Source organism: Bufo bufo, chromosome 1 (genome assembly GCF_905171765.1).
Source record: "Bufo bufo chromosome 1, aBufBuf1.1, whole genome shotgun sequence".
NCBI lineage: Eukaryota > Metazoa > Chordata > Amphibia > Anura > Bufonidae > Bufo > Bufo bufo.
In genome coordinates, this window is record NC_053389.1 from 605053796 (window position 1) to 605071807 (window position 18012).

At 41.6% G+C, this 18012-nt stretch overlaps 1 protein-coding gene across 1 annotated transcript; it reads left to right on the forward strand.

Annotated features, from left to right (window-relative positions):
- The first annotated feature begins 4565 nt into the window (after positions 1-4565).
- LOC120985572 (TRPM8 channel-associated factor 2-like) lies at positions 4566-17593 on the forward strand. The gene is made up of 4 exons (XM_040413588.1): positions 4566-4688; positions 5578-5791; positions 10410-10649; positions 17187-17593. Exons 3-4 carry the CDS (start codon positions 10544-10546, stop codon positions 17576-17578), a joined length of 498 nt encoding a protein of 165 aa, XP_040269522.1. The 5' UTR covers positions 4566-4688; positions 5578-5791; positions 10410-10543; the 3' UTR covers positions 17579-17593.
- The last annotated feature ends 419 nt before the right edge of the window (positions 17594-18012 follow it).

Consider the following 18012-nt stretch of genomic DNA (forward strand, 5'->3'; position numbering starts at 1 on the left):
AGGCAACGTTAGTTTTGTGGACTGCCACTGGTATTTTATGATGTTTGACACCAGGGGTAGTGGGACATGATAAAGTCAAAACTGGGATCATTTCTGATCCTTGCCTGTTGAGCGACAAAGTCTACAAACACCACAAAGGGGGGGAATGGTAGATTATAAACCTGTTTGTAACGGGAACCATGTGTGATCCACTTCTCCTGTAGTGTCTAGGAATGCTAGCCCTTGCAGATCTCCTTTTGCTTGAGCAACCTGTACCTCTATCAACAAGTCGCTGAGTTCCCTGAGATTCTGGTAATCACTACCCACTATTCTGGTAAAATTATCAATTCTCTTATATAAAGCATTTTCTATAGCTTCTATTGACCCATAACACTCATCAAGTCTTTCCCACACCATATTTAGGCCTTTGCCCGGATAGTTTATGTTAATGTCTCTGATTCTTTTGGCGTGTTCAGCAGACTCGCTTCCAAGCCACTTAATGAAGAGATCTAACTCCTCACTACAGGAAAGATCTAAGTCCCTCATGGCGTTCTGGAAGGAGGCTCGCCATGCCCTGTAATTCTTGGGGTGATCAGTGAACCAGCTCCCGTTGAGCAAAGAACTTAGCAAAGTCCATGGCGGCCTGGTTAGCAACAATACTACCCGGTGTGCTGTTGTTATTCTGCGTGTGTGGTGTATCACCATACCTTTTAGAGGTTTCTGGCTTAGGGAAGACTGTATAATACCATTCTGACGGGAAGGGTGTCCCTTTAAGTAGAAACGAAGGTTGTAGCTTCTGTTCTGTAGGGCGTTAGTTGTGGTCAGCATTGCTTTGTCGCATACCGTCATGCTCGAGGTACTGCGGTTCAAGGTAGGATCTTTGGCATTCTGTATAAGCTGGCTGATATACTGGATCATAGTAGTCATCTGTCTTGGGATGCTGATGGACATATTCTGAGATGCACTGTCCTGGATCTTGTTCATCTAGGTCTGGTCTGGCTGTGTTTCTCGGATTCGGGGAACACCATGGCTTATAGGAACTCTGCTTTGGCTACTGCAGCTGTCAATTCTTTCTCTACAGCGAGTTTTTTCAGTGACACTTGCAGGAGTACTCTCTCCTTTTCCATTGACGCTTTATGGCGCACGCTCTTTTCTTCCAGTGACGCTTGCAGGCATGCTCTCTCTTCTTCCAGTGATGCTTGCAGGCATACTCTCTCCTTTTCCATTGACGCTTGCCTTAGCTTTAGTTGCATCTCTTGTGCGGCAAAGGAAGACCTTTCTTTTGCTGCTTTAGCTTCTGCACGGGCGAGAGCAGCAATCATCAAGCAGCTGACGGCTCCATATCGCTGCTCTCAGACCTTATAAACACAAAAAGCTCAGTTTTTATCTTACTGATAAGAATGTGGCTTAAATAAGTGTTTATGACCTCTTAGTAATTTAAAGATAAGGGTAATTAGATGACCGGCACAAAGTGAAAGTAGGATACACGCAGCTAGAAAAACAGTTAAACCTTTGTGATATAACAGCTCAATATTTTTAATAAAGACCAATTGAAAAAATGATTTTTAACCCCAAATGAGTAAAATGCAATCATAAAAAGATTGCACCCAAAGGTGTACATAGCCTTTAAGGCTCAAGAATACAGGTCACCCAGATAGCAAGGATAACTTGCCACAAACTTGTGGCAGGGTTAAATTGTAAGTCTTGTTAACTTGCTGCACACATTCTCTGGCAAGTTGTACACTTGCAGAGCACTTGCAGCAAAAGTTCCAGTTAACACTTTTGCAACTTGCAGCAAATTTGCTTGGCAAGTCTCTAGCAAGAGCAAAATAACTTAACGAGAACTTGCAGCAAGTTTGCAAAAGCAAGTTAATCTGGAGACTTGCAAAGCAGACTTGCTGTAAGTTTTCAACATACTTGTGAAGCTTGGCAAGTCTGCAATAGCTTAGCAAGTCATTTTCAAAATTGCAGCACAATTGCTTGCTATCTTATTATTTGTGAAGTCAGATACAGGTACTACAGACAATCGTTAGCCCTAAAACTGATGCCAGTGCACAGTGTACCCCATCCCCGGATTAAAGGGAGGGCACCTCAGGCATGAGCCCCGGGGCCTCCACCACTAAACAGGAAGTTGGGGCCTCCATCACATCTGCAGGTTTAGACTGATGACACTGCCGAACCTGCAGATGTCAGTGCCTTTCAGGAGCAGCAAGACACTACAGCAGAGGTCAGCAACCTCCTGCACACCAGCTCTTGTGAAATTACAACTCCCAGCATGCTCCATTCTCTTCTGTGGGAGTTGCAAGAAGAGCTGAGCAAATGTGCATGCTGGGACTTTCACAACATCTGGAGTGCTGAAAGTTGCTTACCTCTGCACTATCGGCTAAACTAGCCCCTAAATAAGAGTGAGCCGCTGCTGTACTGCACCCGCAGTCCGTCCATCACCTAGTGCTGTATGGATAAAAAAGATGCACACTCTCTCCTGTTTTAGAGAAGAGACATTTTATAGCCAGCCGGTGGCAGAATTACAAAACCATGCTGCCTCCTACTAGTACTGAAATAACGTTTGAGATGATCCAGAGAATATGGCAGGTGCTGGCAGCAGGCAATTATAGAAGGGGGAGAGAGAAAAGGATCTCTATAACAAGAAGTGGCTGCATGAGGGGCTCCTATGTTTGGTGAGGGACTGTGGGAGGGGGGGCAGCGTTCTCCTGAAGCTGCTGCCTGTATGTGTTTAGCACAGGCAGCAGATTCAGATGATTAATCTTAAATGTGTTTCTGTACACCTCTCAAGAGCCCCTGACAGTGCACCCACTGTTCCGCCTTACCCCTCAGGAGTGAATTTTCTTTGCTCCGTGCCTCCTTCACAGAGCTCCTGGAAGTCTGTGGCTTCCCACGATGCCCCTTTCTGTTGCTTATGTCCCCTCCCTCAGAGATTGGACCCTTTGTGTTCTCAATAGCCCTTTCACACAGTAATTGCCACATCATGTCTCCCCTTCACCAACAGGCCCCTGACAAGTAGCATCACTCCTCTGCACTGCCTCTGTCTCCTGCACAAGTTTCTGTTCCCCATTTCTGCTTCCAGAGAGAATCCTGTTAATAAGTGTCTCCCCGTTGCCCACAGAACCCTGCCATATAGTGCTGCCCCCTGCAGAAAGCTCTCTCCTGTCTCCAGGCTGAAAGTCTTTCACTCCAAAGTAAAATCCATTAAAGATTAAAAAAATATATTTTTAATTTCAAAATAATTATTATAAATGAAATACAGAAAGTGTATACACTAGACCATGGAGTGACAACTGACTTCAGCATTTACACTACACTGTGCAGTGACTGAGCACATCGTTTACACTAGACTATGGAGTGACAACTGACTGCAGCAATAACACTATACTATGCAGTGACAGAGCGCATCGTTTACACTAGACTATGGAGTGACAACTGACTGCAGCATTTACACTACACTATGCAGTGACTGAGTGCATCGTTTATACTAGACTATGGAGTGACAACTGACTGCAGCAATAACACTATACTATGCAGTGACAGAGCGCATCGTTTGCACTAGACTATGGACTGACAATGCATCATTTACACTAGACTATGCACTGACAATGCATCGTTTACACTGGACTATGGACTGACAAGGCATCGTTTACACTAGACTATGGACTGACAATGCATAGTTTACACTGGACTATGGACTGACAAGGCATCGTTTACACTAGACTATGGACTGACAATGCATAGTTTACACTGGACTATGGACTGACAATGCATCGTTTACACTAGACTATGGACTGACAAGGCATCGTTTACACTAGACTATGGACTGACAATGCATAGTTTACACTGGACTATGGACTGACAAAGCATCGTTTACACTAGACTATGGACTGACAATGCATAGTTTACACTGGACTATGGACTGACAATGCATCGTTTACACTGGACTATGGACTGACTGATGACAGAGCTTACACCACACTATGGACTGACTGAGGCATTTACACTAGACTTTGGACTGACAATGCATAGTTTACACTGGACTATAGACTGACAATGCATCGTTTACACTAGACTATGGACTGACAATGCATCGTTTACACTAGACTATGGACTGACAATGCATAGTTTACACTAGACTATGGACTGACAAGGCATAGTTTACAATGGACTATGGACTGACAATGCATCGTTTACACTGGACTATGGACTGACAATGCATCGTTTACACTAGACTATGGGTTGACTGACCACAGAGCTTACACCAGACTATGGACTGACTGAGGCATTTACACTAGACTTTGGACTGACTAACCACAGAGCTTACACCAGGCTATGGACTGACTGACTGCAGTGTCTACATTAGACTATGGATTGACTGATGATTGCAGTGTTTACACTAGAATGATGGATTGACCAGCGGCAGACTGTATGCCAGACCTTAACGTGGTAACAGCAGATAGACATATAGCTCAGGTACACCACCTTTCCCCCCAGCTAATTCAAAGATTTATATTATGGGGCCACTACCAGACTTTTTGCCCAGGGGCTTACTCCAAGTTTAATCCAGCCCTGGTGTACACTGTATTAACACTTATGTTGTGCTTCCAGATGGTGATTCATGGAGAAGTACAGGGCTATACTTGCCTCCTAACAAAAAAGCAACACTTGTATTTCCAGCCTCAGCTGCAGGGAAGGGCCTCCAGGTAACTCTGACCTGCTTTGTAAAACCAGTTCCAGTGTAATGTTACCATTTATGAAAGGTGAAGTGATATCTTTGTACAGATCTCACTAATTGGCTCTCAAGCAAAGTCCCCTTCTGTCTCTGCTCCAGAACAGATGAGCTCATGCTACGGTATGCCCTCTCCTACCTCATTGCCTGGATTCTAGAGCAGAGATTGTTACATTTCTTACCTACCTGCTAGTTCCCATAAAATCTCTAAACAACATTATTTTACTGATGACCTATCCATCTGATTGTGGGAGTCCGACACCCGGGACACCCGCTGATCAGCTGTTTTGAGAAGAAAGTCGCACTCCTGTGAGTTCTCGCAGCTTACACCGTATAGCAGCTGTGCTTGGTATCGCAGCTCAGTCCCATTCACTTGAATGGGGCTGAACTGTGCCTAGGCCACGTTACATATGAACGTGTCATCACTTAGCCTAGAAAAAGCAAAGAGAAGGTCAGGGAGTCACAGAAGTGCCACTGTCTTCTCGAACAGCTGATTGGCGGGGGTCCTGGGTGTCAGATACTGATGACCTATTCTCTGGATAAAAATACTGTATTGGAAAACCCCTTTAAGTGTCACATGTAAGAATCACATAGTTTTAAATTAGTTTTCCTGTAATAGTAATCATTCCGTTACTTTAATGTTTACTTGTTATGTTAAATTCTATGAGCTCATACTGCACCTCTGTATGCCTCTGTTTTTATATGGAGATGTATGGTGGTTTTTATCATGTTTAATCCATAAGAAGAAATTCTGCAGCATAAAGGTGTTCTGTCTTATCATACTTCTACAGATGCACATGCTTTGTGCATATAGTTTTGCCAGGTGTATGAGGCCTTATAATGTTGCCTGATGTCTATTCCAGGTACAAGTTGGCTGTCAGTGTGATAACCTGAGCGGAGCATCACAGTTGTGTCGTGCTCCGGTGGTTGTACATAGAAAGAATGTTGTTCACGAGAAGGTTGTGATATCCTGTGTCTGGGGAGGACTTCTTTACGTTATTGTAAATGGGAAGAGTCAACTAGGAAATGTTCCAGTTACAATCTATGGGGCAGAACCAGCTCCAACATTTATAAATGGTAGGTATAGACATTCTTTATGGTTACTTTCCCTATTAGTGGTACACAGGCAATAATACTTATTGCAGTCTCCAGAAGAGGTACAAAGCTTAATGGTTAGTCTTACCTGTGGTGGGCAAAGTATATTGAACAATAGATCAGAGGAACAGATGTACGACATTTGTAAAGCCTCTGGTCAGTCTATATGCTCCGGTTGCGCCCAAGATGACTGATGGTTATTGCTTGAACCTTACGTTCTGCTGTAGTTTTAACCGAGTATAGCTCCCACTACAGCACGCAGCGTGATCAACTTCATCTGCATCCCTGCACCTTGGATGGCAACACTTGCAGTTTTCTCAAAGCATGGACCTTTTTTTTTTTTTAACACGGTTCAAATCCAATCTCTGTGTGACCCTTCTAAGGGCTTCAGTGGGTAACACTGACATGGAAAAGGACTTAGGAATTTTTGTGAACCGCAAACTAAGCTGTAGAAACCAGTGTCAAGCAGCTGCTGCCAAGGCCAATAAGATAATGGGTTGCATCATGATAATAACATAGTTCTGCCACTTTACAAATCACTAGTCATCAGACCACACATGAAGTACTGTGTACAGTTCTGGGCTCCTGTGAACAAGGCAAACATAGCAGAGCTGGAGAGAGTTCAGAGGAGGGCAACTAAAGTAATAACTGGAATGGGTGGACTACAGTACCCTGAAATATTGTCAAAATTAGGGTTATTCACTTTAGAAAAATAGAGGGGAGATCTAATAACTATGTATAAATGTATCAGGGGTCAGTACAGAGATCTCTCCCATCATCTATTTTTCCCCCAGACTGTGACGAGGGGACATCCTCTGCATCTCTAGGAAAAAAGATTTGTACACAAACATAGAAGAGGATTCTTTACGGTAAGAGCAGTTTGACTATGGAACTCTCTGCCTGAGGAGGTGGTGATGGTGAGTTCACTAAAAGAGTTGAATAGGGTCCTGGATGTAATTCTGGAGTGTAATAATATTACAGGCTATAGCTACTAGAGATGGGTCGTTGATCCATGGAGTTTTCTGATCTGGTTTTTTTTTTGCCTTCCTCTGGATCAACTTCCAGGGTAACAGGCTGGACTGGATGGACAGATGTCTTTTTGACATATTTGATATGTTTATACATACATTAATTATTAAAGGGGTTGTCCGAATTCAGAGCTGAACATGGACATAAGCTCCCCATCAATCATTACCCATGTATGAGTGGCGCATTAGAGTATTTCTACCTCAGATGCTCCCCCATGCCTTGCGTTGCATCATGCAGTACAAGGGCTGTTTGTCTACTGCCAGTGACGTACCAGGCTTTTTTTCAGTATGCTAGGAGGAGTCTTCCACCTAGCAGTGATTCTGGCACTAATGGGTTATCTTTATTGCTGCTCTAGGTTATTTTACAGGGCAGCGCCCATTTGTGGCGGTCACGTCACTGGACTCACTGCTAGGCAGAAGTCTCCGCCAAACATACCCATTTGAAGACCGGTACGTCACCAGTAGTAAAGAAAAAGCCCTTGTTCTGCATGATGCAGTGCAGGGTGAGGGGCAAGAAATGCTCTGATGCTCCACTCAGACATAGTAAATTAGTCAAGGAGAGCTTATGTCCAGGTTCAGTTCTGAACCCAGACAACCTTTTTAAATCTCTCCTCAGTTGTCTTTTTTTCTAAAGTGAATAACCCTAATTTTGACAATATTTCTGGGTACTGCAGTTCACTCATTCCAGTTATTACTTTAGTTGCCCTCCTCTGAACCCTCTCCAGCTCTGCCATGTCTGTCTTGTGCACAGAAGCCCAGAATTAAACACAATACTCCATATGCGGTCTGACTAGTGATCAGTAAAGTGGTAGAACTATGGGGGTCAGCAGTATTTGTCCAGCTGCCTCTCGGCATATTTGCCATGCTGCGGCCGGATCTACGCCACTCCCCATTATAGTGAATAGGGCCAGGCGGACCTCCGGCAACACACGGGTGTATACTGTAGTACGGATCCAGTAGGCTGTTCCCCTGCCGGAACGAGTAACACTAGTGTGAAAGAAGCCTAAGTTAAACTGCCCAGTCCTAGCCATCATCCAGCCATTTCAGTTATTCCCACTATTTCATAGTCCTATTCAGACATTACTAATTTCAGTTTTATTAGTGAGGCTTAGAGGTTAAGAGGTTTTTGTATATTTTTTACCTACATCTTTCCGTATGAACTATTCTAATCCCTCCCTCTATTCCACCTCCAGTTCCATTACCTCGCCTCAGGTCCCCATCTTCCCGATTTTCCCCTCCCATAATGTAATTACCCTCCCCGAGTCCCTAGTTTAGATGCTCCTCCAGCCTTCTAGTGATCTTCTTCCCCAAAACAGCTGCACCTTCCCCATTGAGGTGTTGCCTTCCTTCCTACACCAGTTCTTGAGCCACTTGTTAACCTTCCTAATTTCCCGCTGCCTTTCTGGTGTGGCTTGTGGTACCAGTAGCATTTCCGAAAATACCATCTTTGAGGTCCTTGCCCTGAGCTTGCGATCTACAGTTGTGTTCAAAATAATAGCAGTCAGACATCACTAACCTGATCAATCACTGTTTTTGGTACAAATGATATTTCTACATGGCAAATAATTTACTAGCAGGTGTAGTAGAGTAATAGAAACCCAACAGACCCAACAGGTCATGCTGCTAATTCTCTGTAATTCAATCACTTATTGAAAGGGGCATGTTCAAAATAATAGCAGTGTGGAGTTCAATGAGTGAGGTAATTTATTCTTTGAAAAACAGGTGGCAATTATTGCCCTTATTTAAGGAAGCTATGCAGCAAATGTTGGACATGCTGGCTACAGTGCATTTCTCCCTGAAATTCTGGGGAAAATGGGTCGTTCCAGACATTGTTCAGAAGAACAGTGTACCTTGATTTAAAAGTTGATTGGAGAGGGGAAAATATATAAAGAAGTGCAGAAAATGATAGGCTGCTCAGCTAAAATGATCGCAAATGCTTTAAAATAGCAACCAAAACTTGAAAGACGTGGAAGAAAGCAAAAAACTACCATTCGAATGGATAGAAGAATAGCCAAAATGGCAAGGACTCAGCCAACAATCAGCTCCAGGAAGATCAAAGAAGGTCTAAAGTTACCTGAGACTACTGTTACAATTAGAAGACGCATATGTGAAGCCAAGCTATCTGCAAGAAGCTCCCGCAAAGTCCCACTCTTGAAAAAAAGACATGTGCTGAAGAGGTTACAATTTGCCAAAAAGCACATTGACTGGCCTCAAGAGACATTTTGTGGACTGATGAAAGTAAGATTGTTCTTTTTGGGTCTAGTGGCCGGAGACAGTTTGTCAGATGACCCCCAAACACTGAATTCAAGCCACTGAACACTGTGAAGACAGTAACACATGGTGGGGCAAGCATCATGATATAGGGATATTTCTCATACTAAGGTGTTGGGCCTATTTATCGCATACCGGGGATCATGGATCAGTTTGAATACATCAGAATACTTGAAGAGGTCATGCTGCCTTATGCTGAAGAGGAAATTCTCTTGAAATGGGCGTTCCAACAAGACAACGACCCCAAACACACCAGTAAATGTGCAACATCTTGGTTCCAGACCAACAAGATTGACGTTATGGAGTGGCCTGCCCAATCCCCGGATCTTAATCCAATAGAAAACTTGTGGGGTGACATCAAAAATGCAGTTTCTGAGGCAAAACCAAGAAATAGAGAAGAACTGTGGAATGTAGTTCAATCATCCTGGGCTGGAATACCTGTTCACAGGTGCCAGAAGTTGGTTGACTCCATGCAACACAGATGTACAGCAGTTCTCAGAAACAGTGGTTGTACAACTAAATATTAGTTAAGTGATTCAAATGAAAACAAAATCTTCAAACATTTTTCAGTTTATATAGTGAATGTTTGAGTTTGTAAAGAAGAATACAAACACTGCTATTTTTTTGAACAGTCTAATAGTCACTTTTCTTAAATTTTTTTAGAGGAACAACACAAATTAGATTTATTTTTCTTCATGTTTCGATTAGAATAGAATGTGTAGTGTTCCCAATGCATTTGTGTGTATGGAAATAAAAGCTATTAGAAGGATTTTGAGCTTTATTCACTTTTTTAAACACACTGCTATTATTTTGAACACAACTGTAAATCCCTAAAATCATTTCTAAAGACCCTCCACCTACCTCTAACTTTGTCATTGGTTCCAATTTGGACCAATTTGGACCATGGGTCTTTGCCTGCCTCTGCCAGAATCTATCATCCCGATCTGTGATATGTCGAACTTGAGCACCAGGAAGACAACACACCGTTCGATGATCCCAGTCTTTGTGACAGATTGCCGTATCTGTACCCCTAATGATCAATTAAGTCTGCAAATGTATTGTTCATACAATATAAATTAAATATGTTGCATATATTACCGTAAATATGTAGTTTAGTACTGTATGCTCTTTTAGCAACAGGAAAAATTCCAGACCCAAGACTGTTCTACATTTTTTTTTGTCTGGTGCAATGCCATACATGCAATATATAAATTAGTTTTTCCTAATATTCTTATATCATTATATCATGTAATAGCTGGTTTCATATACTGTGTAGTCACCTAAATGTGTCTTGTCACCAGGACAAACTAAGGTTTCTTCGTGGTTGGATACATTACGCACCTCAACATCTCCTTGGGCTGAGCTTATTACAGAGAATATTATCCTGACTGTCCCTACTGATGCAGTCCGCTCACTAGAGGATCCTGAATCGCTTATGTCTTTATGGGATAACATCATGTCAACAGTAGCTGATCTGGCATCTGTCCCAAAGAAACTGCCTCGTCCAGAAAGAATTGTGGCCGATGTTCAGATCTCAGCAGGTAAGGTGGACTATTCATCACATCCAGGTCCAGGTCATGAGGTATAAGACATTTGAACACCTTCTGCACCTTACCAAGTAAAAATTATTAGCAAGATATAAACGGCACTAACCCTAAGTTATTGTGTATATGTTAAAAGGGTTCTTCAGGATTTTAAGAAACTTAGGAAATTGTATGAAATAAAGTAATTACCTATAATGACTATTAAATTCCTTGTTGCTCCAGCATCGCCGCTCTGGTGTTCCTTGACGTTCTTCGGGGGTGCCGTCAGATAAATCATTTATGCGGCCTCTGCATTCAATCAATGTAACAGTCATGCGAATGATGTACATTATATCATCACTGCAGGACTGATAGGGAACACTAGAGTAGCAGAGTATACGCTTTTTCTTTATTTTAATGCATTTACTGCTTCACCTCAAGCAAAAACCCCAGACAACCAGTCTTTAACATGCACATAATGACATGCAGATTGTACAAGACTGCAATATTTTTTTCTATTAGATACCTGCATGATACCTGAGCAGACGCATGAGTCCAGAGCTGCTGCTAATACTGAGCCAAATCCTCCTTTTATCACTGCTCCACAGTTTCCAAACTTCATCCACCAATACTGTTCCACTACCTGCCTAGTATCTATGAGCATCACATTTGTGTAGATCCGTGCACTCACAGTTGCGTTTCATGTCAGTACCGAAACAGTCACACTGTGGCCTACAACACTTACTGAAGGTGGCAGCTAAACCAGCATCATGGTTACTGGACTCTATCACTCTACCGAGTCTTTGTACATCTACACCTAGAGACTCAGCTGTACCAGACACCCACAAATAGTTGAGGCCTCTGGTAGATGTCCAAGGGCCGCTGGATCCTCATGTGTTCAGGGTGATGTGCAGTGTTAGTTTTTGGCCATGCATAGCATTTTACATTAAGGCCAAAAAGTTAAACTTTGGTCTCATCTGAGCAGAGCATCTTCTTCTACATGTTTGATGTGTCCCCAACATGGCTTTTGGCAAACTGCAAATGGGACTTCTTATGGCTTGCTTTCAAAAATGGCTTTCCTCTTGCCACTCTTCCATAAAGGCCAGATTTGTGGAGTACATGTCTAATAGTTGTCCTGTAAACAGATTCTCCCACCTAAGTTGTGGATCTCTGCAGCTACTCCAGAGAGACCATGGACTTCTTGGGTGCTTCTCTAATTAGTGCTCTCCTTGCCTCGGCTGTCAGTTTAGGTGGACGGCATGTCTTGGTAGGTTTGCAGTTGTACCTTACTCCTTCCATTTTCAGATGATGGATTGAACAGTGCTCCATGAGATGTTAAGAGCTTTGGATATTATTTTGAAAACCTAACCCTGCTTTACAAATCTCCACAATATTATCCCTGACCTGTCTGGTGTGTTCCTTGGTTTTAATAATGCCGTTTGATCACTAATGTTTTCTAACAAACCTCTGAGGCCTTCACAGATAGCTGTAGTTATAAAGAGAATAAATTACCCACAGGTGGACTCTATTTACTAATTAGTTGACTTCTAAAGGCAATTAGTCACACTGGGTTTTATTTAGGTGAGTACAGTGGGATGAATAAAACTGCACACCACACTTTTGAGATTTTTATTTATAAAATCTTTTGAAAACCATGTATAATTTTTTCACTTCACGCATACTTGCTACTTTGTGTTGGTCTATCACATAAAAATCCCAATAAAATAAATTTACGTTTGTGGGTGTAACGAGAAGAAATGTGGAAAAGTTCAAGTATGAGTACTTTTTCAAGGCACTGTATACTATGTGTCTCTGACGCTACTCTGTGGCAGTTAACACACATCACTTGAGACATGTAATGGGTACTTTGCTCTACAGCTTTGACCACGAATATCTGCATAGCTGCATTCGATCCATCTATATGGTTAAAATCAGTAGACAAATGAGCACTATCTCGGTTTTAGATGGAAAAGGCACTTCTACCTGGGGAGATATTAATAAATATTTGTGTCCACAATCCTGCTCTGAATCAATAATACCTTTGTCGCCAAAAAATACTTCCCAGCATCTTAATACACAAATACTAGTAATACTGCAGACTAGATTAGCTTTTTCTCTCAAGCATTGAGCAAGACTCTTCACCCGGTATTAGACAAACTTTCTGATATCAAGCAAGATGTTCTGCAAGATTGTTCTGCACATTGTCACATTCTCAAAATCAGCCTCTAACAATCTCACCAAATGTCAACTCCATTTAAACAGATTTTATGATTATATTGAGGATTATGATAATTGCGGTCGCAGAAACAAGTTACGCTTCAGATGCGTTCTAGAATCAGTTGCATCAGAGGCCTCATCTAAAGAAATATGCAAATAACTACTGGGCTCTACCTTTACCACAGACAGAGCTCTGCACACAGAGCTCTACTGACAACTCCTAAACCCAGTGAACCACCCAGAGACATTATGTGTCGCTCCCAAAATTTTCAACAAAAAGAACAGATCCTGGCCAAAGAGCGAGAGAGAGATGGAAGAGATTACAGATGAAGGAGCTGTTATTACAGTCTTCCAAGATGTAGCACCCATGACCCATGGAACTGTAAATAGAGAATCCTTAAAGGGAATCTGTCAGCAGTTTTATGCTGCTTGGTACTAACAGCTCCAGTACATGCTGAGTCGTGATATTCATGAGCTTCTGCCTTTCTCCGCCCCCTGCCACTGACAGTTTTTTTTTCGAGCTGAATTAGCAGCAGCTGGGTGGAGAAAATCAGGGGCTCATGAGTATTTAGCACTCATCGGCATGCACTGGAACTGTTCAGTACAAGATTATAATAACATTTCTGGGTCAATTAATGTAAGTTACCCAGCATTTTGCTAAGGGGATCTGTCACTAGTTATGTTGCCCTTAGGGCACCAAAAAAAATAATTTGTGACAGATTTCTTTAAACCAATCACAGATCTACTAAAGAAAAAAAATAATCTCTTTCCGATGGCTGTTCCCCTTGGCATATTTATATCTCTAAAATTGGTTATCCAATCTCCTTGTGATTTGGAGGCAATGTTTGGATAGTCTCGGTTTTGGATATCCTGGACTGGTCGAGTGCTACAGTATCACACCTCAGACACCTTGGGAACAAGCTGGCTCTCCCTTTTTTTTTGAAAATCCAAGAAAAAAAATCCAAGAAAAAACTAGAAGAATGACTCCAAGGAGTTTTGTAGCGGACATTGAATAACATTCTGATACTTGGATTATATTTTTTTCAGTCAAACTTTCTTCATTTGATCTCTAAAGTAACTATTGAATCTATGACCCAGTCAGATTGCTCCCCAGTTTTTCTTATTTTCCATACTCATGTCCAACACCCTAAATATTGACACTGGAGACTAAACAAAACATTACTGAATAAAAAATAAATTAGTGACAGGACACAGAAATAATTACAAGAGTTTTTTTTTTTAAGTGAACACTGTCAGGATCTTGCCTGATTCCCCAGTTCGCAGTACCTGATCAGACCGGGATCAGGCACCCGCGGTAAATCGGGACAAGTACTGACACTATACACACTATCGAATTTGATGACTCTGCTTCCTACAATCTACCAGATTGCACGGGAGATCAAATTGTTGCCAGTTCCTTCTAACAACTAATAAACTTCTAAGATTCGCATTTTAAAGCAAACAGGTAGCTGAAAATTAGGAACTCTAATTGCCTTAAAAAATATTGCCCGTGCTAGGTTAAATAATTGGTTTTAATAAAAATTGAAAGATGTAAAAAACAGAAGCATACAAATATACACAGAACAGTTTTTAAAATAAAAAGAATGAAAGAAAACCGATGCCTACTTTACTCACACAGAGACTTGCAGCTATCAGGTCCGGAGGCAAGACAGAAAGACACGGATCCTCATTCAATCAGATTGGCCTCAAAATGGGGAGCTCAGTACAATCTGCTCTGTCCAATTTATAAGAATTGGTCCAGGCAGTCTGTAAATCCACCTTTAGGGCGTGACATATGGGTTGGCTTTGACTTTTATGACCGGTCAGTCACGCTGAAATCTGGTCTAAAATTGATTTCTGCACATAACTCTACACAGGAGAATGCCTGCCCGATAATTGTGGGCTTATTTTTCAGCTCTCAGTATTGGGGTCACAGGGGTACCAAACACGGGGTGTCCACGTGACCCCAATCAGAAGAACTGATTTTCTGAGCCAGGATTTAACATAAGTGGGTGTTTTTTGGTATGTGTGGCACCGTCACCTCCTGACCGTTAAAATGGCATACCTCAATAATCTCTATTGAGCTGTATTTATGACCGGAGTACGATTTTTGGATATTCCCGATGACAGCAAGGCAAGGAGAGCAGCTTGCCCCCACCGTCCGGAAGCGTGCCCCTATCATAAAGTAATAAACCCCTTTGAAGCTGTCCACTACACAGGCATGCTTATATAAAGTGTCGTGGAGGCCAGTGATCGTTGTCACCTCTGGGTCAGGGACTAAGAAGTTTATGGCGTGGTCTGGTTTAGGATGTTGGGGAAGATGGAGAGGGAGAGAAGGGACAGTTATTTGTTTGAATAAGGGGGAGCTCCGAGTCAGAGAAGGGACAGTTATCTGTTTCAATAAGGGGGAGCTCCGAGTCCCCAGAACACAGGCCAAGCACTCATACTCAGTATGCCACAAACACAACCCCAGAGACCTCTTCACATACAGTAGATTGTGGGAATCCCACAAATTCCTGATTAGGGGTGAACTGATCACCATAGCCTCATATCTCAAAAAGCACTTTAAGCTCCCAGTCTGCCCCTGGCCAAGTGTTTCTAAAATCTATGAAACACTTGTTGGGTCAAAGGATTCATTTCACCCCTCAATCATCTCCTTGAGTGGTGTAGTTTCCAAAAGGGGGTCACTTTTTTGGGGTTTCCTTTCTAGGGTTACCTCAGGGTCTCTTCAAATGTGACATGAAACCTAAAACCATTCCAGCAAAAGCTGCCCTCCAAAAACAATACTGTGCTCCTTTCCTTGTGAGCCCTGCTGTGTGAAGAGATTTTCAACTACATGGGGTGTTTCTGTAAGACACTGAATTAGGATACTAAATATTGAGGTTGGTTTTACTGTCAACCCTTGCTGGGTTACAGGAAATTGGATTAAAATGGAAAATCTGCACAAAACAATTTAATTCTTAAATTTCACCTCCATTTTGCTTTAATTCCTATGGAACAGCGAAAGGGTTAACAAAGTTTGTAAAATCAGTTTTTAATAAAATGAGAGTTGTAGTTTCTAAAATCACTTCATTTTTGGGTGGTTTCTATTATGTAAGCCCTTAAAGTCCCTTCAGAACTGACTTGGTCCTTACAAAAATGGTTTTGAAAAATTTCTTGAAAATGTCAAAAATTGCTTCCAATATTCTAAGCCTTCTAATATCCTAAAAAAATAAAATGACATTTACAAAATGATGCCAGCAAAAAGTAGACACATGAGAAATGTTAATTCTTAACTATTTTGCAGGGATTCACTATTTGTCTTAAAAACTGAGAAATTCAAATTTAGAAAATTGCAAATTTTCCCAAATTTTCTGTAAATTTGTATTTTTTTTTAAACATAAAGGTAAAACATAACTCAAATCCACCACTAACATGAATACGATGTGTCATGAGAAAAAAAATCTTAGAATCACTTAGATATGTCAAAGCGTTCCAAAGTTATTACCTCATAAAGTGGCACATGTCAGACTTGAAAAATGGGGCTTCGCCAGTTGGTCCAAACTGGATTTTGCTGGAAAGGGTTACAATTTAAAGGGAAGCCTGCCATGAAAATGCAGAGCAATCTGCAGGCATTATGTTATAGAACAAGAGGAACTGAGCAAATGAATATAGAGTTTTGAGGGAAAAAGATTCAGAATAACTTCGAAATGTATTTATATAAATCTCTGCTCTTTCTATGCTTAGTACATAAGAGAAGAAACAAGGTCTGCACGCTACTTTTCACATGGTAAGTGTAAGTTTATTAGGATGTTTATGATAACGCATTTCGGAGCCAGACAGGCACCTTCTTCAAATCACATCTGCCTCTTTCTATGCTTAGGAGTCATGTGGGTGGTCCTACTCAGTGATTGACAGCCTTCCCTGTATGACCGTGCATAGAGACCACCCACATGACTTCTAAGCATAGAAAGAGCTGAGGTTTCAAAGAATAAAGTACAATTTCTGGTTCTGGTACTTCAGTACAAATACTGAATCTTTTCCCACAAAACTAAATCTGCTCAGCTCCTCCTGCTCTATAACATGCTGCCTACAGATACTGTAGGTCTGTGCATACAAAGTGACAGGCTCCCTTTAATGAAGTGGTATTGTTTTCCATCAGGCACATTAAGGTTATAACATTTCCACGACAGTGAACTATTTACAACGTAGAAGGGAACTTCAGAAGACTTTCAGGTGTAGTGTTTACTCAAACGAGAAAGTGACATTACTTGAGGATGGAGATTCTTCCTTTAATGATCCTTTTATCAACTCAACCTTGCATCCTTTAAATTGCTTAACCTTTTTCTGTTGCTGTAGGTTTTATGCATTCTGGATACCCAATAATGTGCCATGTGCCAACAGCACCTTCTTTAGTAAGTGTTACATCATTGAAGAAAGGCATGTGGGGGGCTGCACATGAGCTTGGCCACAACCAGCAGAGAGGTGTTTGGGAATTCCCTCCTCACACCACAGAAGCCACCTGTAACCTGTGGTCAGTATATGTGCATGAAACCGTACTGGGGATCCCAAGGGATAACGCTCATCCTAGTCTCAAGCCAGGAGACAGAGAAAAAAGAATCAAGCAGTATCTGAAGAATGGAGCCAACCTTGATGAGTGGAACGTGTGGACAGCGCTTGAGACTTATCTTCAGGTACTATACACTATTAATGCACAACTTCTTTTCAGATGTCCTCATGGGTATGTGTAGCCTACCCTACCACTATATATTTATTTCCTGTTGCTGTTTTTTTTTATTGTTTCTTATATAGCTTATATAGCTCCTCTGTACTCCGCTGTGATGTACAGAAATTATCACATAAAATAAATCCTTGTCCCCAACAGGGCTTACAATCTAATTTCTAATTCAGCATGACAGTTCTACAAGGCAACATTGCTAAACAGCCACTGTGATGCTCAACCATGTTAGATTCATTCTGTCCACACTGATATATCTAAAAAGCCAATCTAACTTTTCACACCTTGAAGGGACACTTGAAGGCACTTTAAGATACATATATATATATATATATATATATATATATATATATATATATGATTACTACTAGAATGCGTTTTGACAAATGTTGTATTAGGGGTTAGGGGACAGTGATAACAATGGCAACAATCCCTGCAGAATGCCTA

What these genes read in the sequence shown, in the direction of transcription:
- LOC120985572 (XM_040413588.1), top strand. Translation starts at nt 10,544, where the DNA reads ATGTCTTTATGGGATAACATCATGTCAACAGTAGCTGATCTGGCATCT. An exon ending in CGATGTTCAGATCTCAGCAG is followed by an intron (nt 10,650 to 17,186) that starts GTAAGGTGGACT and finishes CTGTTGCTGTAG; the next exon opens with GTTTTATGCATTCTGGATAC.